The sequence below is a fragment of the Caloenas nicobarica genome, chromosome 5 (assembly GCF_036013445.1).
Source record: "Caloenas nicobarica isolate bCalNic1 chromosome 5, bCalNic1.hap1, whole genome shotgun sequence".
Classification (NCBI taxonomy): Eukaryota; Metazoa; Chordata; class Aves; order Columbiformes; family Columbidae; genus Caloenas; species Caloenas nicobarica.
In genome coordinates, this window is record NC_088249.1 from 10,538,768 (window position 1) to 10,566,211 (window position 27,444).

At 47.8% G+C, this 27,444-nt stretch overlaps 1 protein-coding gene and 1 long non-coding RNA gene across 2 annotated transcripts; one reads left to right on the forward strand and one right to left on the reverse strand.

The window, feature by feature from the left end:
* LOC135989616 (exocyst complex component 3-like protein) lies at positions 1 to 24,865 on the forward strand. Its single transcript, XM_065636579.1, has 12 exons — positions 1 to 286; positions 1,965 to 2,559; positions 4,261 to 4,378; positions 8,978 to 9,052; positions 11,217 to 11,317; positions 12,362 to 12,454; positions 13,783 to 13,915; positions 15,144 to 15,254; positions 16,773 to 16,928; positions 19,931 to 20,052; positions 22,262 to 22,447; positions 24,298 to 24,865. The coding sequence occupies exons 1-11, from the start codon at positions 1 to 3 to the stop codon at positions 22,440 to 22,442; spliced, it is 1,971 nt and encodes a 656-aa protein (XP_065492651.1). The 3' UTR covers positions 22,443 to 22,447; positions 24,298 to 24,865.
* Positions 19,062 to 24,869, reverse strand: LOC135989617 (uncharacterized). Its single transcript, XR_010606325.1, has 4 exons — positions 24,535 to 24,869; positions 22,238 to 22,348; positions 21,546 to 21,649; positions 19,062 to 19,783 (listed from the first exon to the last, which is right to left on the reverse strand). It is a non-coding gene; the product is annotated as an uncharacterized LOC135989617 (long non-coding RNA).
* Positions 24,870 to 27,444: the final 2,575 nt, after the last annotated feature.

Below are 27,444 nucleotides of genomic sequence, written 5' to 3' on the forward strand. Positions count from 1 at the left end.
ATGAGGAAGACAAAGTATTCCTGGGGAGCCTTAGTGGGAAGAGGCAGCAAGTGGGAGGAGATGGCTGGGGAAAACGCAAGGATGGTGCCCAGAGACACGCACGAAGAGAGGAAGAAGCAGGAAGCGAAGAGGAGAGGGAAACTGAAAACTATGGCAGGCAAAATGCTAAAGGCCATGGCTGGTGGGAAAGAGGCAGCGGAGGAGAAGTCTGGTGGTGAGGATGTGGCAGGGAAGTTGCTGAAGATGGGAACCAGTAGGAAGGACGTGGAGGGACAGATGCCTGCAGGTAACCTTGAAGTTGTCTCTGGGTCCCATCCTGGACCTTCTCTGCCTCTCCCAGCCCCGCAGGCTCTTGTTTTTGTTAGCTTCTGGAGTAGGTGCGTTATACTTTCCTCCTCCCTATCCTTCACCTGAGTTCTTGTCCTTTCTGAACTGTACACTTGCTCCTCTGAAAACTTTTGTATTTTACTTTCCCTTTGCCTCACAAGTATTTCTCTTTGCTGTCCTTATTTTTATCCCTGATGTGTCTTGTGAGAAAGATGACGTACCTGTGACTAGCAGCCTGTTGGGTGTCAGTGTGCCATTTTTCCACAGATGAAGAGGGGGAGGTAGGTTGTACATGCGCTAACTGTACCAAGGAATCATTTCCTATCTGTGGCATGTACTGAGGCAGGACGAGTGCAGCTTGCTAGACCCTTCCTGAACAGCTTGCCGATTGCTTTGCTGAAGATCCTTGCATCGACCCTTCTCCATTTTGTGTCACATTCCTCCCTCCAGTCCTGGTTGATCTAGTTCTTATTACACAGATAAGGTATTTTCATAGAGAAAAGTTGGATACAGGTAATGGAAACTCATACTCTTTCATTCTTCACTCTACACCCAAAGCTGTCTCCTGAATTGATTTCAGAGTCCCATTGCTTCTGACCTTGCTTAACTTTCCCAGGGTTCTCATCAAGTTTGATTTTTCCTCTGGGCTCTGCTCCAGATACCTTTGGGCAAATCTTCTTAACTCTTTGTTGCGCAATTTTTGTCCTCTGTAAAATGCACAGGGAAAGAAATGCAGCTCTGTGCAGCTGTTGTGAGATTACTTCTAGCTCTTAGTGGTGGGCTGGGTGTGATGGGTAAGATACTTTGGAAATAAGCAGCGGAGAAAAACTTCTCCATCCAGCTTCTGAACTTTAAAGATTTAATAATTGCCTTGACGAGGTGTCTGGTGATTAGGGTGATGGCTCAGTCACCACAGCTTCTTGCAGATGTGGAAGTCATGGGGAGTTATGTGAATCCCCTTTGCTGAGACACTGCAGATGGGTAGCCCACCTTCTGATTTTCAGCTTTGGGTGAAATAGCACATGTAGTTATTTGGCCTAGTTAAAAAGCCCCGTCAAAGAGAGGGCCCTGGACTGCACTGAGCATCCTTGGTCTAAGACAAGAGCTCGCTGGCAGGAGTGAGACCCTCTGCGTAGTGATGCCAGACTCTGAGCAGGAGGAAGGGACCTTGCAAGAGAGTTTGCAGCACTTTGGTCCAGGGTTTATGTAGAGAAGACAGAGGATACTTTCTGGGCTTGACTTTCAGCTGTTGGCTTTTTCAGAAGATGTCCTTTCTCTAATGCTTTTGTTCTGGACAAAATATACCTTCCTTAAGTAAAGACTGTCATTAATGAACCTGCATTGCCCACAATAAGAGGTCTACTGAGATGATGACAGAAAGCTGCAGAAGACCAGTCCACAGGCTTAGTTAGCCTGGAGGAGGAAGGACTAAAGAAAGAAAGAAAGAGGAAAGAAAGTACTTACCCTGAGGAAACTGAGAGGTACTAGTGCTATACCTTAAGTGAGGTGATCTTGAGTATACCCCCAAGATTTTTGGGATACGTATAAACCAGATACTTCAGTACTTGGATATTGAAGTAATGAGTCCTACAGAGGGGTGAACAAACATCAAGTTGTTGTTACTCTCTCTATTGCAGAGGAAACCATCTGTGGATTCATTGAGCAAGGAAAGTTTTTTGAAGCTTGTGATCACATTTATGATCTGGAGCGTTCTGGAAAAGATGGTGTGGGCAAGTCTGAATCTCTTTATATACTACTCGCTGAACGAATGTGGACTGTGGTGGGAGAAGCTCTCAGTGGAAGTGGTGGGATGTTCCTGGAGCCGTTGCAGTCAGTGGGGGAATCTCTGAGGTGGGAGAAGCAGAAGGAAGCAGAGTGGCTTGGCAGCAGCCAAGAGACAGAGTCTGTTTCCACCTGGAGTCCAAACTTCTGGAGGAAAGATCTGGAGGAGAAACTAATACAGTACATGACAGCCCAGATTCCTCCCTTTGGTTCCTCTAGTAACACAGACGAGACTGCACTAAAACAGCACCTGAATCATCTGGAAACGACATTTCTTCCCAGCCTGGAGCACAGAAGTGGTGTCTTCAAGGAAGCAGGACTGCTGACCACCTATGCCCGCTGCTGTCATGCCTTTTTGTCTTCCCACCTTTCCACACTTACTAGCAGCAACCATTTCAGCTTCAGACAATGTCTTTCAGTTTATGAATGGGGCCTTAAAATGTACACAAGGTATGTTTGAAGGACTTATTTTTCTCTACGTTTCCCCTGTGTCTCTGTTCTTCAGTTCTGAGCACAATCTCTGCTTTCTGTTAATGCAGTGGTACTCAGGACTCTGGCTGAGTTTAGACTTGCCCACTGCCTGTTTTATCTTCTGTGCTCTCAGAATCACAACCTTTTTTCACTGCAGTATTGCCCCTTTCTAAATCCTTAGTATCGGGCTCAGGGGCTTATCTGAGGTAGACAGGTATTTCTCCACTGGACTCTTGTTGGACTTGCACAGTGTCCTGCTTTCTCAAACAATTTATTTTATTGCATTAAGCCTTTTTTTTTAGCAAGGTCCATAATATTCCAGTTACCCCAGAATAATTTTCTCTTGCAAACATGGTGCTCTGCTGACTTCTCTTGTTGTCTCCTTGGTTTTCTTGCTGTTCTATCTGGCTTGCAGTTTGACCAGTTGTTTCCATATTTCCTGCATTAGTGTTCAGATCACAGGAGAAACATACAGCAGATCATTAAATTCCTGCCCAAGTTTAGGAAAACGGATGTGGCTTTCCCCATGATCTGAAGAGTGGCACATCGGGGACCTCTTGCCCCAACGTGAATTCAAAGCCTGTGGGTTTCATCAAAGCCTGAAGCTTATTATTTCTTTTTGTATGATAGTGGTAGATAAAGTGTTTGATTTTCTGTGTCCCTGGTTACTTTGCTACCTGACAGCTTCAATCCACTTATGTCCCAATAGTTTTCAGCCCTTCTGGGTTGTTTGATTGCTTCCACCCAAGCCTAGAGCTTCTCTGTTCCTTTTATTAATTGCACTTTCAAACCCTTGATTAGCTTGTAAACAGTTAATCAGGTGTCCTCTTCCCCTCACTAGCTCCCGAAGGAGGGAGGCATGGTGGTGGGTACATACTGGTTCATGCTGTCCTCAGACACATGGAAGACATGGCCAGGATGCATGCCTTCTGCTGCTACTTTTATGGGTTTAAAATGGTAAAACTCCCATTTTAAATAAGAGTAATGGATTGATGAAATATTGAAAACTTACATGAAACTGAAGGTGAATAATTCTGTAATGTAAATATATAATGAAAAGCTCAAAGACAGGAAAAAATGTAAGTGGTTTGAAAATGCTGAATTCCTTCAAGAAAAAAAAAATCAAAACAATAGCAGCCTGTGACTATATTCAGGTCAGAAGGTTGTGAAGAAAGTGAAAATGAGAAAAGCAGAGATGCCAGACTTAGCTGCTATTTTGATTTTTCTCACTGAATACAGTTACATCCTTAATGAAAGCTCCTGTGTAGATGCAGTTGTCCTGATATATAGCTGCTTTTTATTCCATTCAGAGAGAATATGTGACACTTGTAAAATTGTGCATCCATGGAAGTGTGTTTGGGTGACTCTGCCCAAGCCTGAGAAGGAATTCAGCAGCAGGACTTAGGGAAAGGGAGAGGGAAATGGTGAGCAAAAAGTGCAATTTGGGCAGCAAATACAGGAAGAAGGAAAAGAAACATCATGAAAGAATAGCTGGAAAAAGGGTGTGATACAGATCATCTACCATGTCGTGGCTGCCCCAACACTCCCAGACACTGCTGGGTGCTGCAGGGCACCCCGTGTGCTTGGCATGAGGTGCCAGGCAGGGGCTGCCAGGTGGGCGAGGGGCTGTGGACCAGCAGGACGCTGCCCATTGCGCTGAGATCTTCTCTCTATACACAGCAGCAGCGAGACATGTCTGGGACCCAGGCAGAGCCCCCAGCACAGCCTTTCCCTTGGTGTACAGTGTCTTGCGTGGATTGTGTTGAAGACTGAGGAAAAGTTACTTGCAGTCACTCGGGTAAGAACTCAGGAGTTTTTCCCCAATATACCTGTTTTGTTCACATGGTTTAAAATAAGGAATGCCATTGCTAAATTAGCTGCTCCCTTGCTGGCTGAGCCAGATCTGCTCAGGTATGTGTGAGCCCCAAGGTCTCCATCTTGGCCGGGTTTCATTGCAGAGCCCAAGTGTGAAGGTCTGTGTCTTCTGCCAAAGGAATGCTGCCGTGTCCTTGCTCCTTAGCAAAGAGATGTTGGGACATTTGCAAATCTCTCTTCGTCCTGTTGCTGCCCCTTCACAGTGCTGCTGTCTACGCTGTTCAGAAGCCAGCATATCTGGAGGAAAGGGAGGCTATGGGTGAAATCCACATCCTTATTGAGGGCCATTTCAAGATGCTGTTCGTCTTCTCTCCAGCTGTTAATGAGCCTAGAGTGTGCAACAGGTGTTTTTCTTTTTTTTTTTTTTTAATAGCCCCTTTGCCTCAGCTGTGCAGGATATTGAGGCTGCCGGGTTTGTCTGTATGCGGACGCCTCACAGCCGTCTCCAGCTGGGCTGACACTGCTGAGGTTACAGCAAAGACTGTTTCCTGAGCCCAGCACAAGAAATTGTGCAGCTGGTGCACACCCGGCACTGCCCTCCCGTGAGGTCGGAGCAGAGCATCCTGCCTTGCCCCACAGGTCACCTCAGCTCCAGGGCTGCAGGAGCTCCTTCTTTTCTCAGTGAAGCTCCTCCTTTGAAGGATGCTGTCTTGGTGTGTGGAATACAAATGAATGAGGGAACATGGATTGTAGCAATGGGGAGCTGCAGAGGAAACCATGCTATTTGGAAAACTCAGCAGGGACTTTTAGATTCAGCTAAAGCCGAAATGCAGCAGCAGGAGTTACCACGCTCATCTCTCTCACTTTCCCTCTCCACCAGCCCCTGGGGAGCAGAGAGGGGGAAATTCCATGGCAAACTGCTGAATCACCACGGGGAAAGTACTCTAAATTGCAGAGATTTTCCTCAAGACTTATTCCCTGAAGGAGAACACGAAGGTAGTCACAAACATGTAAGCAGAGGTGCCAGCTGGTGACAATATGCTTAAAACATACTGATTTAAGTGTTTAAGCATCCTTATGGGCTGTTTCTAATCATTACCCTGGGGAAGACCACATGTTCTTCAGGTCTGTTTTTAGCACATATTTCAATGAAGGAAATGACCTTACTCAGGGTAGTGCTAGTGAGGTTATCACTGAGTCATTGACAAACCCTTACAGATGCTGACTAACAGTGATGGAGAATTTAATATTTTTTTTTCTTCTTTTTTTTTTTTTCTTCTTTCTCTTTCTAATGTAATGGCTGGAGAAAGCTTTTGTTTAACCATGGGCTTTCTGCTTTCACCACGTGCTGAGCGGGCTCACCTAGATCTGGCAGTTGTTACCAGCTCCTATGCCACACTGCCCTGAGTTGGCTGCATTTTTTCCACTGCCCTGGGCTGGCTGCATTTTTTCATGCCACCTTGGACCTGGAAGCATTGCAGCTCTACACGGTACCATGTTGTACACAGAGAACAGAACTGGAATTGCTGGAGAGTGTAGTACAGCAGCGACCCAGCTCGCTTCAAACCTGGCCAGCTTAGGACCAGCTCCAGATTCAAGCTGTTGACCTTAAGTGGACACGAGCTGACTCCATATGGAAAAATTAGGGATGTCTCTTCATTCAACTCAGTGGCATAACTTATAAAACCTGCTTTATCCCTCTATTTCTTTTCCAGGATACTCCAGCCCTTTCATTATTATGAATATACAGGAAGCTGCTATTGAGCAAATATCCTGTCGGTTATCTCTGAGTGACTGTAATGTATAATTGTTATTCTAAATCACATGGTATAGGTTTTGCTACCTCAATGGATGACTAATTTTTTCTAAATGAAGAGAGACATGACCAGAATAAGCCATGGTCTGCTTTGCCTATGAAATCCTGGCTTTGTCACAGGGAGTGCAGGCCTGGTACCTGTGTAAACTAAATCTCCTTAAACAGAAATGAGTGATGAAAGCTGTAACCACATCTGAAGGTGCTGAGAGCTCAGATGCCACGTGGGTTTCAAAACCACTTCCACACACCACTGCTGGGAACTCAGCCAGCTCTGCAGGCAGGCGGCGTTCCCTCAGCCCGGACATGTCTAGGGCAAGGAGGCTTTGTGCTTTTTGAGGTTGCAAGGCTGGTGAACTGGAAATGATGGTGCCATCGATTGGGTTGTCGATCCATCACCACTGCCCTTGCTATACTGGGGAACGTGACATGAGTGCAAGGCAAACCTTCCAGCGTGACATCATGGTTCATTCTGATACTGGGAGGTGGAAAATGAACTTTCCATCCCCTGCTTCTGCAGCCTCAACTCAAAACTACCTCTTTGTCCAAAACCGGAGATGACAGGACTAAACATGCACACCTGGACAGAAGCTCAAGGAGGGTTTACACTGACCTGCAAAGGATCACTTGAGTCTGTGTCTTCTTCCCTCCCACTATTTTTTCAAGTAGACAACAGGAGGACTGAGAAGTTCATGTGTTTTGGAGAATTTGAGCCAAGGACCTGCTGCTGCCCAAACGAATAAGGCTGTCCCCACCTGCCTGCTGGTGTGTCAGTGGTGCGCTCCCACCCGTGTTGTGCATCTTAGCAATTTTGTCCACAGTTGATAATTATGTAGAGGTCTCAATAATACCCTCAGTACAGCAAAGACATGGACCTGTTGGAGAGGATCCAGAGGAGACCACAAACAATAATCAGACGGATGGAACACTTCTCCTGTGAGGACAGGCTGAGAGAGTTGGGGTTGTTCAGCATGGAGAAGAGAAGGCTCTGGGGAGACCTTATTGTGGCTTTTCAGTATTTAAAAGGAACCTATAAGAAAAATGGGGACAGACTTTTTAGCAGGGCATGTTGCAATAAGATAAGGGGTAATCATTTTAAACTAAAAGAGGGGAGATTCAGGTTAGACATGAGGAAGAAAATTTTTACAATGAGGGTGGTGAGACCCTGGCCCAGGTTGTCCAGAGAGATGCTGGATGCCCCATCCCTGGAGACATTCAAGGTTAGGCTGGACGAGGCTCTGAGCAGCCTGATTTGGTTGAAAATGTCCCTGGTCATGGCAGAGGAGTTGGACTAGATCACCTTTGAAGGTCCCTTCCAACCCAAACTATTCTATGATTATATGATTTGATGTTAAATTCTTGCATGTTTTAAAACTGCAGATGGGAAGGACTTGAGTTATAACTCAGGCTCCTGCATTTTCCAAGAGGCAGTGATTGGCTGGGCACTCAGCACAGGTGGGCTGGCCATCCATAGGTTGGAAGCTTTACAACATGGGGTGCCATGTCTTGGTCAGACAGGGAGGAACAAGGAAGAAGCTGGAACTGTTTGTTACAGCAAAAATTCTGGTCTTTTCCTTGTTGGAGCTGTGGTACCTGAGGTGCTGTTGTCACCACAAGAGCTACAAACAAGCAAGCTCATGCTAATTAAGACACATCATCTGATCCAAAGCAACTAAGTACTGTGGCTCAACAAGTTACTGCCTTGCAGTTACCGACTAAATGCGTGCTTTGTCCCATTGGGGAGCAAGACCTTCGTGTTGGCTTAAGCTGACACATTTTACTGTGCAACGGGGGCAGGCTAGAAGTGTTTGTGCAGCTTGTCTGGGATGTGTTATCCCAGCACATCGTGTTCACACAATTGCTCACAGTCAGGTGATGGCACTCAAGAGGAAAGGAATTTATCTTGAGTTGTTTACAACTGCTTGTTTGTCTTTGATTAACACTTTTCAATGAGTATGGCAGAGCAGTTGTTTTGAATATACTTTTGATGAAATTCTTCAGTGACAGCCACATATTTCCTAATTCATCAGCCAGAAAAGAACAAAGACAAAAATGGAAGGTCAGACTTCAAATTCTTTCTGTTTCCTTGGAGGAAGATGCAGAAATGAAAGGGTAAACAAGCGAGCCAGGCTTTTGAGTTTAAAGCTTCTATAAAGGTCAGATCGTGTTTTAAGCAATGAGCCCTTTCTCTGCAGTGTTAGTTTTGTTTTTACAGCCCATTCAAACTAACATAAGCCAGCCCAGTCTTGGGAAATTTCCCATCATGCAGCCTCATGGGGCTCATCTCACCATGACAGTAGCTCTAAACACTGACCCAACTCCTTTGCTCTCCCAAGTCCCTGGCTCAAGTGAGGGAATGCTTTTAATTAACGCTGGCTGGTTTATGTGGGTGCCAGCTGGAGCTGAGGAGGGTGGAAAATCTCAGCTACAGTAGCTGGCAGCACAGGGTTGTGTCTAAGCGTTGTTTTGCTGTGTGGGCGCCTTCATTTGAGCTAAGCTAACTAGGGAAGACAGTAGATAACCCGAGCTGACACTGGGATGAAAGGAAGCTGCAAATCATTTAAACTCAAACAAACAATGTAGAACAAAACAGAATAGTGTTATTAGATCGGCTGGAAAATAGCCAGGTTTGGGTTAAACGGGACGGCCAGAAAAATAGAGGCAGAAATTAATCTAGTCCAAATGCATAATGAGAGGCTGGGAAACCTAACTCGATATGAATGCCATTGTATCTCAACTGTTCTTTTTTTCTTTTCTTTTAATATTTAGAAGGAAGTAGGAAAAGCTCTGAAAGAAGCCTTTGATTTTGGGAAACCCCCTGGTGCAGATGCTGCAGTCATTCAGGTAAACCAGGGGGAACTGAAAAACTCCCATGCTTTGGGCAGTCATGTTTTTGCACACTAGCATGTAGGTATTTGGCAAGACCTAGTTTTGCATCTCTTGGGATAAGCTCAGTGTGTGAAAAGCTTGCAAGTTAGCTGCCATACTTAAACTGCATCTGTTCGCTTCCAAACCTGTTTTCCTCTTGTGCATACTTGAAGAAAACTAAACTAACTAAAAAGGATTGAGTCTGAGATTAGCTGATTCAAGCTGAAGTCACATTTTCATATATGTACCTGGATTTTTTTGTAACCTTTTGGAAAGTAATGCTGTACGTTAACTGGTCTGCTCTGTACGAGTTCTGCAGAGCACTTTCATAAAAGCAGCGAGAGCTGCTGAGCCAGGGCAGGTCCCTGCATCTGGCAGTGCCAATGTGGGCAGCTTGCTCCCTGCCTGTGTGCTGGGTACAGCTGCGACTGCTGCCCCGGTGCGTTCGGCAGCACAAGGGATGTCGAAGGGTGTCACAGAAGCACTTCTGCTGTTTTCTGAGCAGTACATACCACGGCCAGAGGGTGTTTGGATCAAGACCTGCAGAAGGCTTAAAATAAATCCTGGGGTTTATGTGTGGACTCAAGTGATGCTAGAGATCTGGGGCACGTCATGGGTTGCTGTGACTGTATCTTTCTTCTCTACTGCCACCACCCCTGCGGCAGTCCTGTTTCAGGTCATGAGAGAGGGAAGGAGCCCCATGGTCCTTTGGGATGCCAGACAACCTCCAGCACCTCATTTGAGGCTGGCAGTAGACATTGCAGATCAACAGCAGCTGGCTTTCCTTGTAAGGATACAGCTTTAGCTGGCAAAAACTGGCTTTTCTGGGCCAGCTCGGACTCAGGCACCAAGAGCAGAGCTCACAGAGGGGTCTGCTCCCTCCTTACCTTGCCTGTGCTCCCAGAGTGGTGGACCAGTGATGTTCTCAGTGATGTATCTGTGCTAGGGTGGCTTTTCTCTGCTGAACTGGCTTAGGTTTTTCCTGCCTCTGGCTGACAGAGCAAAGGTTTCTAACAGGGATCAGGCTGATGCCTGGTTTGAATGCTGTGGTCCTCATCGCTGGAACACCTGGTCATGCTTCAGCACAAGTAGTTTTGCTCCATTGTGTATGTAACTGGTGGGTTTGAATGCTCTGAGGTAGGTGAAGGGAAAGCCTGGATAAATAGGCAAGTCTTATGAAATTACTGCTTCCTCAATTTTCTCTGGCTGACACTTAAAGACCAGATAGAAAATGAACAAGGTGTCATGGAAACTCATCAGCCATAGTTTCCGGACACTTTGGGGTGGCATGTTTTATCCTGTCCCTTTGGGTAAACTTTTACATCTGTTGTGAGCAGTGGAAAAACCCATTCACAGTGTGAATCACCCTTTGTCTCTGGCTGAGTCTTCTGAGAGCACTGGGAGAGCATAGCCTATGAGTCCATCTGTCTCCTTTTATCCATCTGGCTCTCCTCCCCTTGCAAGCTTTTGTTTCCACGGAGCAGCTAATGGCCAGCATTAAGCTGCCACCTGCTCAAGCCTGCCCAGTGCAGAGTGGATTTTTAGCTGTGGCACAGCCTCCTGCAAGCACCTGGGCCACCCATCTGGGGTCAGTGGGGCGAGACAGGTGCCATGGGGCTTGACACACTTTGATGTGTCAGGCATGAGAGGTGGTGGCTGGGAAGAAGACACCTGTCTTCTTCAGACATCCCTGGTAGGGACCCTGGCAGAGATGCAGATCACACAGTTAGAGCTGCCTAACCTTTTTTTGTTAGTGGCTGCACCCAAATTTATCTGCCAGTGTGTCACACAGAAGTACAGGTGCTCCTGCACATGAAAGGTCTTTGTATGAGCTGAGCTGCCAGGCTGGACATTGCTACCAGAGAACATTTGTGGGCACGGGCTTCCCCCGAGCGCAGGACTTGGCTCCATCCTGTTGACCACAATGAAAGCAGTGGTAACAAAGGTGTAGGATCAGGCATTCAAATCAGGCTCCTAAAAAATACTTTTATTTCCACAAGGGCTCTCAAAACCAAAACAGAAGTTGCTTCCTAGAAGGCAGAATGATTTGCACCAGGGTGAGGGATGGGACGTATTCCTGTTCACTGCATAGGGAAAAATGGCCTTGGCCCTTTCTCCTCTCATGCCTTGAAATCCACAGATACTAGCGGACAAGACGGAGGCTGCCGGGCATGTCAGTGAGAGCCTGAGCGAGAAGGTGGAAGCTGTGTGCCTGGAGGAGTGCCTGAGCTTCCTGGAGAGGTACAAGGGATGCTGTTTTCCTCCTTGACATGTCCTCAGTGCTCAAAAGAAAGAAATACCGATGAAGTGATTGGTGATGCTGTGTTCACCAGATCTGCCATTGCCCCTCTTTAGTTTGATGGCTGTTTCCCATCAAGCTGTTGCTGGTGAGACAGCCCTTTGTTGTTGTCGATGTGCACAGCGTTTGCTGTTGGGCTAAAGCTGAGAGAACAAAGCGCACCCGGACTTGCCTGGACAGGTTAAAGCCTTGGGGCATGTTTATTCTGGAGAGGCTCAGACCTTAAAAACAACCAGAAAGAGGGGCAGCCACATGGCCAGTGCCCAGGCTTGGCCCTTCCTGCCCAGGCTGTGCTTCCCAGGCATGGTGCTTGCTGCTGGCTCCCTGGGAGGGCGAGGAGCTCTGCTCCATCCTGCTTCTCAGAGGAGGACAAATGTCTTCTTCTCATCTTCTGCCCTCTTACCACTTTTTCTGGCTCCCTTTATCTGCTTTTTGCTCTCAGGCATCTCCCTCCCTGTGCATGCCCTGCAGCAGAAAATGCCAGTGCTGCTGAGAAGAATATTTCAGAAGGAGGTTTGGGTTAAGATCCCTGGCACTTCACATTCTGAGGGGAAGGAAATTCCTATAAAATGGAGTAATCCAGGAGCTGTTTGTGTGACTGAAGCTGTGATGAAGCAGTCAATAGTCTTTGTGGGTTATTCGTACATACTGAGGCTTTATTCTTTGGCTTTATCGGCAAAGACTCAGGTGCTTCCCAGAAACAAGTGTTGCAGTAACGGCAATGGTAAAATGAACCTCCTGCCTCTCCATCCCTAGCAGTGCCACCCAGGCAGCTCAAGGGCTCTCCCTGTGCCGTTCCTGTGCTCTCCTTCCTCACCAGCTGTGCAGGACAGAGACTTTGTCCTTCACGCCTTGAAGAGTAAAAGCGTCTGCACTGAAAAGGCAAATAATCACAGAATATTTCTCCCATTTGCTGCTGGGCTAATGCTATCAGATGTGTTACAGAGCATGCTAGCTTAAAGATATTTCTTCCTGTTTTAATTTAGCTATGAAAATGAAGTAAGAAGCTTTATCCAGCTTGATGGCTACCCTGGGATCTGCAGCAGCTTACGAATCCTGGAGAACTGCTGTGTTCTCAGGTTAGAAACCAGACCCTGGTGACATGTGGAGCAAAATGAATTTTCTGCTGTCTCATCATCTTCTAACTCTGCTATGGGGTCAGCCTTTCCTCCAGCTGGGTCTGGCCATCCTACCCCATGCACAGCAAACCTTAAGTGTGGAGGGAGCCAGCTGCAGTCAGTAAGAGCCCTTCAGAGCTGTCCCAGCTGCCCTGTGAGAGGGGGCCGGGACTGCTGTGTTAGCAGGGCAGTGCTGCTCCTTCTCGCCTGCTCCCAGGCCCTGCAGGTGCTGGGGACATGGCCTGTAGACCAGCATCTCTCTCATCCTGGTGTCCATGACCCTGAGCAGGAGGCAGGCAGCAATGCTGTGTTTCATGTGGTGACATTATCCTGGCTAACCCTGCCATGTGTTGCGATGTGGTTCCTCTCCCTGGTCTGATTCTCCCTCATTAGGACAGCCTCATAAACGTTGCACTGTGTGTGCTACTGCACTTCAAGGTAAGCCCAAGCTTAAGTGTTTTGCTGAATGAAACCTGGACGAACATGCCAGGCTTTCCCTGGGGTTGCTAGGAAGGAGAGAAGCAATGAAGCACAGAAGGGTGGGGGAGGCTGTTTGCACCTACGAGCTAATTTCAGAAGTGCTTGCAGCAGTGGAGAAAAGAAGGTTGCTTCTCCTCTTCCTGTGTGAAATTATCTGGGGATCTCTGGAGTCAGCAAAACGCCCAAATCCAGCATATGCACAGTGCTTGCTTGACATTGGAGCCTTTTGTTGAGCCTAGGTAGCTCTTTGGTTTGTTATGTTTGCATGTTGCTGATGCTAGATCCTTGACTGAATACTTACAAGGGTCTTTTATGTAATTCTTTACAGTGATACTAAGAATAAAGTTATACACTGAACTTTTCCGGAAAGTAAAATGTCTGTTTTCAAGCTGGTGACAAATTTAACCAGCTGACTTGAAGACTATTCTGATGGAAGAAGATTGTTCATCATCATTTGTAGGGTGTTGGAAGCACACAGGATGCTCACTCAGCCTCCATTTGTCAAGACCACTTCATGCCTACTCATTTTTGAAAATATGAGAAATTTTACTTATTTAATCTCACTAGTGATGGATACAAGTGGTGTTTGTGTACATTGAGCTTTTGTGTCCTTGCGGCAGTATCTTAATGAGAGCCATCCAAAAGATGGGTGCATGTATGTGGGTCACAGAGCTAGCCCTGGACCTGAGCCTGTGTCCATTCAATTACCCAGCAGTCATGCTGGTTATTGTAGGAAGAGTTTTGATGTGAGAGAATAGCCTGGTTTGATCTGATCAATACTTTCCATAACCTTTTTTTTTTTTAAACAGGACTGTCTGGCATAAGCTAACATACATTTGCAGTGTCAGCACTGGTCAGGATGTTAAGGTAAATGGATTTCTAGACAGGATGGAAGATGAGATTATGGAGCATTTTCTGCAGACAATCACTTCTAAAGTAAAGGTATGGGAGACCCATGTTAACACTGAATATTTTCAGACTGTAGGGCAGGCACGCACTTCACTCTCATGTCCTGATTTGGAAAGGATGAAACCATGGTTTAGCTTCAGGCCCAGTACTCTCCTCTGCCTCGTCTGAAACTGTGTATTGACAGCTCCATCTTTTCCAGTTTTGGGTATCCCAATTCCACTGTTTGTAGTATTTGCTGTTGTGCTACAAATGGGTACCCATGTTGGCCCTAGTCACCCAGGCCCCAAGGGCTGAACTTCACCTGACACCTGCTCACCCCCAGCAGCCAGGCGTCTTCCCCAGGGCAGAGATAACTCACAGAGCCCAAGGCTGCCATGGGTAGTCAGGATGTAGAGAAAGCTGACCAGAAATGTGTCTCTCCCTTGGGATAAGTTCCCCTCCCTTCACACTTTCTAATGTTAGACTATTGGCCCAGACATTCACTTTCACATCGTGGGCTCCATGTCTAGAAAACACACTATTGCAGGCTCCTAATGATGTGTGGTGTTGTGCATTTCCTTGGGAAGTTCACCTGAGCATCTTCAGGCTCGTTGCACAGGCTCCCTTGAGCATGCTGAAGGCAGTAAAAGGAAAATGGCAAAAGAAACCCTGGCCACACTGTGCAGTTTTGGGCTCCAGAGCTCATTACCAGCCTGTCCCGTGGGCCCACACATCGAGACGGGAGCTGGGGGCGGTTCTGACAGGGAGCACGGACAACCCTGGGGAGGAACAGGAGACCTGGGGCTCAGGTTTTCAGTCCTTCCCTGGCTGTGTCGACACGGGCTTCAAATGATTGAAAGAGAGTTTATCCCCTGCCTGCCTGCTTAATGGTCCTTTTACTTTCCCACGGAAAAAGAGGCAATGGCCATGCTGGGAGCAGGATGCCAGAGCAAAAATGTGTGGAACAGCTAGATCTTCCTGTGCTCCCCATCCGTAGAGGCACATTTTATATAGTCCCTGGATTGGAGCTATCACCACCCGTTTTTTGTAGTTTTTGGTCTTCCAGGTTTGGGCTGAAGAACTTAATACATCCGTCCTGAATTTGAATGGTTTCTTTCTTTCATGTTTTGCTTTTCTTTGAAATGAAGGCACTGGATGCTGCAGCTCATGGAGGAGTCTGTTTCCAAAAGCAGAAAGAGCAAAAGCACAGTAATCTGTGTCTGTTGCCTGTGTGGTGTCTCTACATGTGCACCCTTTGACTCTGTCTGTCCCTTTTCCTCAGGGAACACTGAAGGAGCACTTCAAAAAGTGTGACAGTGGTTTTGACCACATCCTTGAATCCTTAAAGCAAAGCTTTCTGGCATTTGGGAAGAAAAAAACAGACATGTATGAGGTAAGAAATAAGTAAGAACAATATATTACCCAGGAAATCACTAAAACTAGTCCTTAAACCTCGGGATGACACAGTATTTGAACATTAATCCGAACTACAATTGTGTCTGTTGCCAAAAGGGCTTTTAAAGATCTAGTGGTCTCAGTCTAGTTCCTCTGTCCAAGAGAGTTAGATCTCTTTTTTGCTGTGACAGTCAGGACCTTTCTATAATCTCAGCAGAGAAACCAACCAGTGAAGAAATGTAGAAACTGAATGTACCTCCCAAATACAGAGAAGGAGCATCGGGCCATCTCTGATCCTGCTGTTGCCCCAATACCATTATATTGGAAACCTCCTCAGCTTCTAATGCGCTTCACCCTTAGTTGTAAGGAATATTTATCCCTTTGATGGAGAGTGGACATTTGGAGAGGTGAAAAGTCCAGGTCCCCAAAGAGCATAGTCTCTCAGGCGGAGTTCAATATGCCAGGGTTGTCAGAGAACAACCTCAGAGTACCTAAGTATTTTTACCTTTATGGTGGCCTAAACCATTTGTCTAGGGTCCCATGACATCCTTGAGTCTGCTTCTTCGGTAATGAAGTTGGTGTTTGAGGTACCCTCTTTTGCAGGCAGGTTGGATTTGCTGCTGCTACCTGTGCTGCACATGTCCCCCTAAGCACTCGACTCCCTTTCTCTTACCCTCCCAGGCCTGCAGGCTCTTTGACAACGCTGATTTTAGTTGACATTTTGAAATGTGGAAAAATGTAATGGAACAGAAAAAAATCAGGAGCTATTCTGCTGTTGTTCAGAGCCTGTCACTGGACATTATGTCACACTAATGCTGGGGCAAGTGGCAGCTTGGTGGTGGAGCACTGTGCCAGAGCTGTCTGTCTCTTGCTTTGTCTGTTTTGGACAGAGCTGGGGATTTCCTGTACCTTTGGACTGCAGCCTAAAACTGCTCTGATTACAATTGCTAGTGGAAATGTGGTTTCTGTGTAGCAGCCCATCTCCCCTTAGAAACGCTCACTCTCCCTCCCCTTTCAGGCATTGCATGGTCTCGGCACTGGGGTTTCTCAGCAGGTAGTGGGTTGCTCAGAGATGCCCAGGTGACTTCTCTGTGCCCAGCCACAACTGTGTGCCCAAGGGTAAGGCCCTGGGACGTGTCTAGTGGGGATGCTTCAGGGAGATCTGGCTTTGTCTGTCGTCTGAGCTGTCCCCAAGTGAAACGTTTGTTAGCTTGGGGCTAAGCCAAGTGTCCCTGCTGCTCTGGAGTGTGAGCGACCTCTGGCTCAGCTAACTGGTCCCATTGATTGTGGTTGGATGTCTCCGCACTTATCATCAATGTTTGTGTCATCCACATACACTTTGGAGGTACTCCATGTGCTAGACCAGGCATTTTAGAGGGATAATTAAGCAAAGAAATGGGACAGCCGTCTGGATGGACACTATATCCACTGTCTACACTGGTCAGGGTCCTATAGGTATAGTCTGGTCCTTGCTTAATACAGAGAAGTTAATCTGGGCCTCTTTGCTTTGGAACAGGCTCTCGTCAAGGCTGTCAACACCATCATTATTACAGAATACATTCAGGCCCTCCTGACCACTTCCAGGAAATCATCTTCTGTGCAGAGGAGGAGGATTATCAGCAAAATAGAAGAAGATCACAGCATGCTGCAAACCATCTTTGAAGAATGCTTAGTAAGTCTTTGATATGGTTACAGTTTTGCTCTCTGTCATCAAGAACAGTACCAGCAGAGGAAAAAGCTCTGAAAGCAACAGAAAAGCTTAAGAGGTCTTACCACAGTGGTATCCAGCTTCACAGAAATGACAATCAGATGTGCTGACGACCCTTCTGATCTGCCGGAAGCTGTTAGTGTATAGTTTTGAAATGTGTGACTAGAAGAGGCAAGTTTTGCACTCCTGCCACCGAAATAAGGATGAGGCATGCTCCTCTGAGCTGGTGAGACAGCTCCAAAACTGTCAGCTCCTCCAGGCAAGCCTTTGGTACATGGCATGGGGGTGCAGAGGAGGAAGACCTGCGTTCCCCCCAGTGCTCTCCCTTGAACCTCTGGCATGATGACCCACATCAGCTGCTCCACATCTTCACATTCTTTGTGGAGTGCCCCGTATGCTGCTGCTCCCTGAAGATGGGGTATGTGGTGTTACCCCTCCATCCGGCCTCCTCCCTCCCACAGCACCTTCCCAGCTCCTCAGAGCTGGGCTGATGGCTGCATGAGCCATTTCCCTGTGCTGCAGCATTTCCTCACGGGCAGAAACATGCTGATGCTGTTGTGGTTGGTGATGGCTGCAGGGAGGATTGAGTCCTCCTGCGGGGTAAACGCCTCACACCATTAGGAGGTAAAGGGGCATTGCAAAAGGGGTAGATGGGGTGCAAAAGCAGAGCCACACCTTTGAAGAAAACTCTTGGAAAAATGCTAGGTCTGATTTGCAGAAGCAACTTCGGAATCTTAAAAAAGCCTCTTTGCTCAATTCCTAATCCCGTGTAATTGGCAGTGCTGCACATAGCATCTGTGGATGCCACCAGGCTGTCACATGTGTACCTTGCTGACCCAAGGCAAGGACTACAATGCCAGCAGCAGCTCCTCCTGCAGCCACTCCAGCCATGCTGTGGCCCCTGGCCCAGCTCTTTTGCAAATGCGGGCTGAGAGCACCCAGGCAATGCTCTTTGTAAGAGGCTGGTAGTCTGGTAACACGACTCAGATATGACAGAGCAGATAAAAAAGTCTCGGCTTTATTAGTTTTAATAATTTCACAAATTCTGAGTCATTCTTGTGAATTTAAGTGCTAGGGACTGGAAATCTGTTTTCTCCCAGATGAGTCCCCCACAAGTCATTTGTCAGCAATTCTTACATTGTCAAAAGAATAAGAAAAAAATCAAAACGATTCTCTGTAGCCTCCTCTAAAAACCACTCAGATCCATTACAATTAATGCATTAGTTTCATGGTGGAAAGCTGGAAGCTGCCAGAGCTTTAGCTGAAGACCCACCTTTCCTGGAATGATCAGTCATCAACAAGTCAATGCTTTGAGCAATCGAGCCTTTGAGAATAGCAGGAGGATTCTCTAATCTTACGTCTGAAGTTTACCAGTAATGCTGTGCTCAGCATCAGCGCTGGATGTCATGTGCAAGGAAAGCTGGTTTTATAGTGTAAAGGAGATACAGGAAATCTAATTATCTACTAAACCCCTACATTCAGCTTGGGTGAAAAAAGTCTGCATCTACTTAGCACTGTTTCCCTTGTGTCCTCAGTCTGTTCTCTTTCTTATTGATGTGGGAGCACCGGAAACCTTGGGAAGGGAATGCATAAGCAATTTGCAGAGGACAGCCTGATCCTCAGTCAAATGAGGTACACGGTTATGCATGCAAAATATGTCCTCTGCTGCAGACTGAATTTATCATGCAGTTGCTGCACAGGCTGCACCTGCTCCCTGCCCTGCTCTGCCCTCTCTTTGAGCTCTTCCTTCCCCTCTGTCCTTAAAGCACATTAGGAAATACCTCGCTTCTCTCCTAAAAGCAGTACATGTCAAAGGCACTCAAGCATTGCTGATGAGACACCTCTTTTTTGTCCTTTTAGATTGCGGGCTGCTTACCTCCAACCTTGCCTGTCTATACAGTGCTTAACTAAATCTGACACTTTCAATTTAATTAGCATTTTGTTATAGTGAGCTTGCCAAGTATGAAGCCTTACAGAGCCGGTGCCTTAGGAGCCGAGTACAGCTTGTGCGCTGCGCAGAGCTACACATGCTGTGTGTCTGCAGTGCGGAGGAAGAGAGAGAAGGCTGTCTTCGAATATTACTATTATCTTTAATTTATGTTTGATGCAGAGGTAAGCTGCACTGAGAATGCAGCTTGCTGTTCCTAATGCCCCGTGGAGATCAGGGGAACCTGGGCTTCTCCTGGCCCACTTTGGCAGCCCCTTCTCTGGGTTTGCTTTGTCAGAGAGTCTCTGTTGACGTAATGGCATCAATAATTCAGAAAAACAATTTAATCACATTACTGCACCGATGAAAAATGTGAGCAAGACCTGAAGCTCTCTCTCAGAAGTTCATCCGCATCCTGCTGCCTCTGGCTTTGCTAAAAATGCTGTGTGTTTCTGGATGAGGGTTTCTTCTTCTGTGTATTCAGATGGAGCTGACCACAGGCAGCATCTGCCAGCCATGTCATATCCTTCGCAGTGTCCAGTCCTGCTTGCCATTTTTTCTGTTTTTTTCTGTGAGAGGATCTGTGTCCCCTCACCCTTTCCCCAAGGTCGGTTTGCTGTCCTTGGGCTTGTTCCAGGGCAGCAGAAATGCCATCATGTCTGGCCAACAGAGCTTGTTTCCACATAGGTATAGGGCTGTGCTTACTTCTGGAAGGAAACAACTTCCCAAAGGGCAAAATGGCCTTGAGAGGACAGGCGAGGTGGGGAAAAATTAGGTACATTTGCCTGCTTTTCCAGAGGAGATGCAGGAGGGGATTCTGCACTGCTGAAGGCAGTTGCCCAGCTGTCCTGGAAGCTGCTTGTGGTTACACCCCAGTTTCTTTTCTCCCATCCTGGAGGGAAAACAGGTTTCTATATGTGAACACAGTCTTGCGAAGCTCCTAACCCACACGGTGACATCCCCAGTCTGATACAAGTCCAGCTCTTAATGTTGTGTGCTGCTTCGCTTGCCCTGAACACACCTTTCCTTCTTTCCACAGGGTCCTACAGCTGGTTCCCTTAAGGATCCTATAAAAGCCATTTTAGAACTTATTCAAACTTCTGATGCTGAGGGGATGAAAATAGCCCTTCTGCCCATCCTCAAAGAATTTCCTGATCTAAGGTAAGGTCTTTTGTTGGTTTGACTTCTGTAGTTTCTTACATGATTACTTGCCACCACTATTAGTCCTGCAATACTTTCTCTTTTCAGCGTGCTGGGCCAGGCACAATGCTTACCTTTGAATGCACTTGATGCTGCCTATTTGCAGGTGCTGATTAACAAGGTTTATAACTTTGCCAGACATTAACCAGTGAAGTTGAGATGTCCTTCCGTAAAGGTGAAGGTTGGATGAAATGGCTGTCAACAAAGCAGGAGTAACACTGTGGAAAAATACTACCTGAATGGACAATTTACTGGCACATGTGTACCAAATGTAGGTTTCAAGAACACCTTTAACTTAGGCATTTCATAACTTCCAAGCACTTGGCTTTTGGCTTTCACAGGCTGAGAGAGTTGAGGTTGTTCAGCCTGGAGAAGAGAAGGCTCCAGGGACACCTTCTTGCGACCTTTCAGTACTTAAAAGGAGCCTATAAGAAAGATGGGGACAGACTTTTCAGCAGGGCCTGTTGTGATAGGACAAGGAATAACGGTTTTAAACTAAAAGAGGGGAGATTCAGGCCAGACATGAGGAAGAAATTTTTTGCAATGAGGGTGGCGAAACACTGGCCGAGGTTGCCCAGAGAGGTGCTGGATGCCCAGTCCCTGGAGAAACTCAAGGCCAGGCTGGACGGGGCTCTGAGCAACCTGATCTGGGTGAAGATGTCCCTGCTCATGGCAGGGGTTGGACTGGATGAGCTTTGAAGGTCCCTTCCAACCCAAACTGTTCTATGATTCTGTTTCCACAAAATCCTAGGTGTATTCAGCAAGAATACACTTTCATTTCTCAAAGGAAGCTGACAACAGAAATGAAACCCAACTTTTATTAGGAAGGTGAGATCTTAATTTTTTCCAAAGTCTGTGGTTTATTATATCCATCTTTTGTTCTGATGTATTGTGCTATTGACTGTATTTTTCCAAGCTAACATGATTACAGAGTGGAGCTCTCTGTCACAGGATGCTGTGAAGGCCAAAAGTGTGAATAGCAGACAATTTGTGGTAGATAATTATTTCGGTGCCTATTCAACATGACAGTCATGATATAGCCCCCAGCAAAGGAAGCCCTTAAACTGCAGACTGCCAGAAGCAGGGGGAGGCGGAAAAAAAAAAAGACAAAGAGAGATCATGTTATGCTTTGTCTGCTTTCTGTCTTCTTTTCCTAAGCACTTGCTAAATCCGAAGATGCTATTGAGCTAAAAAGCTGGTTATCTGATACAGCATAGCAGTTCTTATTCTCTTACTACATATATACACACACACATATAAATAGTAGAAGATGGGACCAGACTGTTTTCAGTGGTGCCCAACGACAGGGTGAGGGGCAATGGGCACAGACTGAAGCACAGGAGGTTCCATCTGAATATGAGGAGAAACTTCTTTATCTGAGGGTGGCAGAGCACTGGAACAAGCTGCCCAGAGAGGCCGTGGAGTCTCCTTCTCTGAAGACTTTCAAAACCCACCTGGACACCTTCCTGCGCGATCTACTCTGGTGAACCTGCTTTAGCAGATGGATTGGACTAGATGATCTCCAGAGGTCCCTTCCAACCCCAGCCATTCTGTGATTCTGGAAAATATATACAAAACTATGTATTTATATATATATAGTATAGGAAGTGGGCATAAGAAGTACTCAGAATAATATTATTCTGATCCAGATCTCAGAGGAGGTCATCCAGGTGTGAGTAGATACACTGCTCTTGATTTGAGCAGATTCCCGTGTGTTTAAAACTGTTTGGCTTGGATACATTTGCCCTGTCTGTCAATCAGACTAATATGTTGTGGCCCCACTCGCGAAGCAATGCTACATAGAGCAAAACTCCTGTAGCCTTCTGGATGAACAAGAAGTAGGGGAGAAAATAGATAAAAAAATGCTTCCAAATGGTCAAATGCAGTTACCAGAAACCTATTCTGGTGGATACAGATCTTTTTCTAGGTGAGGTGAAGATTTCTACAGTTTCACGGGGATGCTGTGTGCACTGGGGTTGGGACCCATGAGCTCAGCCATATCCCACCCAGCTCTCGCGATACGGCCTCCTCCTTGCTAGGTGGCCAGAGGGCTTCAAAAAGCAGCTCAGCAGCTTTCAAGCCTTGGTCTGGCCCAGCAAAACTGAGTGATAGGAAGCAAGCTTTTTTCCTTGACTCTTTCACTGACCTGCCCTCTCACCCTTTTGGAAAGGAAGGAACATCTGAGCGCAGTGCTGGACATCAAAGACTCGCTCAGCCGAGAAGACAGGGCTTCTCTCTTGAAGGCTTTTCACGATAACTGCAGGGAATCAGAAACAGAAGCAAACTTGCTTTTTGCAGATATAGAAGTAAAACCCAGAAAATATGGACTCTGTGGCTGTCTCTGCTGTTAGCAAAGGTAGGTGTGTGTGTGAGCGTGCTTGTGTGTAACATGCATAGCTTTCCTGCGTTCAGGGAGGTGGAACAACTAGGGCTGTAGCATCACCTCCCGGAGGTCTTTGTTGCTGTATACGCCAGTTCTACTTCCCTCTCTCCGCCTGCAATTCTCCAGGAAGCGTGGTGTTGTAGGCAGTGCAGGGCGCTGCATGCTTAGATGTGTGATTCAGATTACTGCAGGGACAAAGGAGAAGACAGGGCTCTTCCTCCTTGTTCTTCGCTCCTGCCTGCCTGTCCCTGCAGCATCCCCTCCGTCCCATCTCCCATGTGTGCACGGGCAGGTATCCCAGGCAAGTGTCTCTGCCTCCTGGCAGGGCACACTGAGGGATTTTCTGCTCCATGATCCCCTGCTTTCCTGCCCCCTTTATGAGAGCTCTATTAATTAAACTGGTCTCTGTCCTGTCCAGTGACTGTGCCATGCTGCGGGCACCAGAGGTGAGCGTGTCCCCTCTGCGCCGGCAGCAGCAGCTCGTGGCAGAAGAGAGGAGAGATAAAAGTCAGAGGGATGACTGTCACTGTAATGTCTTAAATCCCCTTGGCATGAATTGCCAGGGCTCATCTGGAGCACCTGCAATCTCCTTTCAGTTTCCCGAGTAATTCCTTCACAGTCACAAATCAGGGATTTTGGGGGGTAAGCTGCAGCAGATCTTGAAAGTAAGCATGTCCTCATGGTTTAAAAATACTTCTTAGTGGAAAACATGCAGCTGTTTTCTTCACTTTAAATAATCTGCAACTTCTTTTTAGTGCAAATTTGTCCACCTCAGAGCCAGAGAATTTTGTTTTATCTTTGACAGGCCAGAGCCTTTAGCTATCAGAAATATTCTCCCTCAGCTAATATTTACAGATTGTCAACAGTCACCTTCTGTTGGATAAGGCGAATAGACTGACTGTCTCAGGTTGAGAAGCACAGTCCCTTCCCGCGTCCGCCGCCACTCTCCGGTGTCACCATTTATTTATAGTTCCCTGTGTTAGCAGATCAGGGCTGAGTTACACAGGGCGCTGACCTGGGGCCTCCAGGCACAAGCAGACAGCGGGCTACTCTGAAATCAGGGAGAGAAAGCAACTAGAGAAACAATTAATAAGCACACAAACTTTCCCTTCTTAATGAAAACTGATTCTGATATAATGAACTAGCTATCAGCCACTCACTTTTATACACTCCTTTAAAGAAATTACCCATGGCACTGCCTTCACTTTAGAAAAGATATTCAGGAAAACATGTTTTTAAAACACTGTAAGTCACTTAATCTCCTATTTGCTGAAATCGCCTGGGTAAATAGGCTCCCAAATCCCAGAAGATCTGGCTGCATCTGCAGTGCACATGTGCAGCCCAGGCTGGTAGACTCACCTGAGCTCAGGGGTAGCAGTAACAGTGAAATGAGTTATGGGATGTGCTCAAAGGGAGGTCACCTCCCTCCTTCATCCCAGCCCCGTGATTTTGCTGCCATGCTCTGGGGCGTGACCTGCAGGTGTTTTGGGAATCATCTGCTTTCTCCCAGCCAGGAATACAATATTTGCACGTATTTGTCCCTTCTGCATATGGAGGTGGGGGCACTTTGGAAAAGTGTTATCTTTGGTTCTTTCGTGTTAGTATGAAATGACCTCCCAGAAGAGGAGTGAGTAGGTTTGGCTGTGGGCCCATGGACTGTGTTAGCCAGAGTAGCCCGGGAACTGGAGATTTTCAGCAGGTAAATGCCAATACAGCTTCATGCAAGCGTCTGTGCATAGGAGACATGTTTTTGCTATTTAGCTGTTGCACATGTTCAGATGAGTCCTATTTAATTACCCAGATATTTTCTTGCTTTCCCTCAGGCCTGCTGTGAGAAACAAGAGGTCTTACTCCCACGTGGCAGCATCTGCAATCACAGCTCCTTGAAAGCTTCAGCAGCCGGATGAACGGAGAAGCCTGAAAGCTATGGAAGACACATTCCCTTTTGCAGGAAAAACACGTGGCCCAAATCCTAATCTTCTGTGCAAAGTCCAGGCAGAAGATGAATGGGGTATGGCAGAAAGACAATCCTTCATAATTTTCTAGAGATTGCCACTTACCTGAGTCCCAGTGGTTATTCCCAGGACAAGGCACGGCGATGTGTAGAGGAGAAGGAAGGTTCCCGTTCACCAAATTTCTCTCTGTTTCCATCCCTTGTTTCATATAATCTCCCACAAAACCAGTGACTGCTGCACCACACCATGTCCTAGCAGCTGACGTGGCATCGCAACCTTCCCCAGGGGCCCAGGACCCCCGGTTTGGGAATCCTGCCTACCCCATGGTGCTGGTGGTGCCTGTGGGTTTGGGCACCTGGATCCAGCCCCTGAAGCCTGACCTGCACCAGGAGTGGTGCAAACAGGGCTGCCCCGTCCCTTGCTCCCCACACACGAATGCTGTGACCTGCTTTGGGGACAGCCTGCCTTGGCAATGGCTGTAGGATGGGGAGCTCTTCCCTTATGAGTTTTACAGCTGGCTCTGGGGCAGAGTCTTGCATTCATTTTTATACCTTGGTTACTGGAAATTTCCTCTTGCAGAGGGAAGGGAAAGCCTCATGGGAAGCAGGCAGTGAAAGGAGCTGTTTGTCCCAGCCTCCGGGCAAGGTCTGTGCTGTTTTCAGATGTAAATAGGCAGTTCCTCTGGGAAAACACTGACTTTTCTTCCCAGTTATCTATGGACTAGTCACAACCTCCAAGCTGGATTTGGTTCAAGGTCCTCCTTTGCTATTGTGTTAGCATAGGCCGTTACTGCTCCTCTAGCCGTGTAAACAAGCAAAAAAGCTCTGCCACCTCAGACCTGCCATTGCTTTTCGGAGTGGCCATTCCCCGTTGAATCTGCTTCCCTAACAAGAAAAGAGTCAAGTTTGTGCATAACCCATCAATGTATGAGGCTCTGGGACCCTTGGAAAGCTCAGACTCTGGTGGGTGCTCCAGGCTCTGCCATGCTGTCGCCCCAGGGACGTGGGTGTCCTGGCTCAGGGGCAGCTCCTGTGAGCCTGACAGAAGCCAGAGCAGGTTTATAATTGTCCTGAGCTTTGGTTCTGTCATAGCGCTGAGTGTGGGGCGAGTGACAAAGAAGCAGAAAGGAACAGGCTGCTCCATCTCCAGGGTGTCCTCTGTGGGCTTCTGGGGCACTGTGAGACCTCAGCATCGTTATGCTCCATCCCTCACATTGTTAAAGGGCAGTGAGAGTGACCTATGGCCTGCCTGCCCTTCCTGACTGCATGTCTGCTTCAAAGACCCAGCTCCTATGTCCCTTGCATTTCATAGCTGTCCATTGCAGCTTTGGTGAGACCTTTCCCAGGACGTGGAGAGGCTCGTTGAGCTGGTGGAGCTCCAGCCTGGCCGGGTGGGTATGGATTGGGCTGTGGGGCTGGGTGGACGCCTGCCCTCCAAAGGGTGCCAGCCCTGCCAGGCACACCAGGCCAGTCACCCTCCCCTCCCACTTAATTGCACATTTTTTAGAAGGGTGGGAAGGGATGACAGGCCCGACTGTGACAGCAGGGTCACAGTCAGCCTCTGCCAATGGAGATTTCAAGCAGTGAGCCTTCCAGAGAAAACAAATAAATACCCCCCTGACATTTCGATCGTGGTCAGGCTAAAAATAATCCCACAGCATGCGGATGGCTCCTGCTGCATACATGTTGATGTCTATGTACATCTCTGCCATTTGACATTTGCCATCAGACGAGAGTATATTCTGTTTGCAAGCAGTGGCTGGGAGCCATGGGGGACACCGAGTGTGTCACCACCAACCCTGCAGATGAGATGAGCCCTGTGCCATCACGGCTGCTGCTGTGCCTGTCCTCACTGGGTGGCCAGGGGACGGGCAGCACCTTCTGCTCTGTATGTGTGTGTGTGGAGAAGCAGGGCTTTCAGTGAGGTTTCTTAGCAGCCAGTTCCTGCATCCTGTGTGTAGGGTCCAGTCATGGAGAGCGCAAATAAAGACTTCAATTTTTCCGTGAGGCTTAGCGCTGGTGGCACGTATGAGGTTTTCCAGAGGTGGAGGGCCCAGGGATGTTGGCTGGGATGGGGAGGGAGGGTGATGGGGAGACGCTGCCTGGTGTGGAGGCAGATGGTGTGGGAGGGATGTCCTCGGCCACCCTCAAGTCTCCTGGGGAGAGCAGATGGTGTGTGGGGAGGCTCTCGGTGGCTTTTCAGGAGGGGAGGTGGTGGCAGGTGGGATGCTGGGTCGCTCCCTGGGGCTGTCTGGGGTGATCAGTGAGGGGAAGGGAAGCTGTGGGGAAGGGGGATGAGGGATTTTCCCTTGTTCGGAGGGATTTTCACCCACGCTGCTGTGTGCCCTGGCCTTCCCAAGTGACCCAGCCTCCTCCTTTCCAGCCTTCACCCTAGGCTGGGGTTAAGGCGCTTGGGTGGGATTTGTGCTGCTCTTTTTCGGGGGGCAGAGAGGTCACACTCAGGATCCTTCTGCAGGATTATCTTACGGCCTTGGGATGTGGACAAGGGCAGCAATGCTGTTGCCATCAGCTTGCCAGGGCCACCACGGAGCCATGCTGAACATCTCCCACTTGCCCTTGTGTCCAGCAGCTCTCCTGCTGCCAGCAGGGCAGGGTCGCTCGGAGCTCAGCACCCAGAGGCTCCCTGCACAAAGACCCTCTCGCACTCCCTCTGCACCCCAGGTTTCACAGGGATCCCCTTGATGCCAGGGTCATGCCACTGCCACGCTCACCCATCACCCAGACGTGCCAGCCCTGGGGACATGGGCAGCAAGGAGTGACACACTGCTCCTGGTGGTTTGATGACTGGGCTTTTTTGGGAGCTGCTCTCCATCCACCACCTCTCTGGCTCTGCACTGCGCTGACGGGTTGTGTGGTGAGCAACAATTTGTCACCCATGTCCCCGACACTACTCAGGGCTGGGGTTTGCCTGGGCGCTTTGAAGTGCTGTGTGCAGCCAAGCCTTGCCAGCCACCACTGTCATTTGAGCTCCTGTCTCTGAGGGTCACCTTCAGTG

Bases quoted from the DNA above. Each gene is read 5' to 3' on its own strand.
- LOC135989616 (XM_065636579.1), top strand. From the start codon at position 1: ATGAGGAAGACAAAGTATTCCTGGGGAGCCTTAGTGGGAAGAGGCAGC. The intron at 11,318-12,361 runs GTACAAGGGATG...GTTTTAATTTAG, and splicing joins TGCCTGAGCTTCCTGGAGAG to CTATGAAAATGAAGTAAGAA. The intron at 13,916-15,143 runs GTATGGGAGACC...CCTTTTCCTCAG, and splicing joins CAATCACTTCTAAAGTAAAG to GGAACACTGAAGGAGCACTT.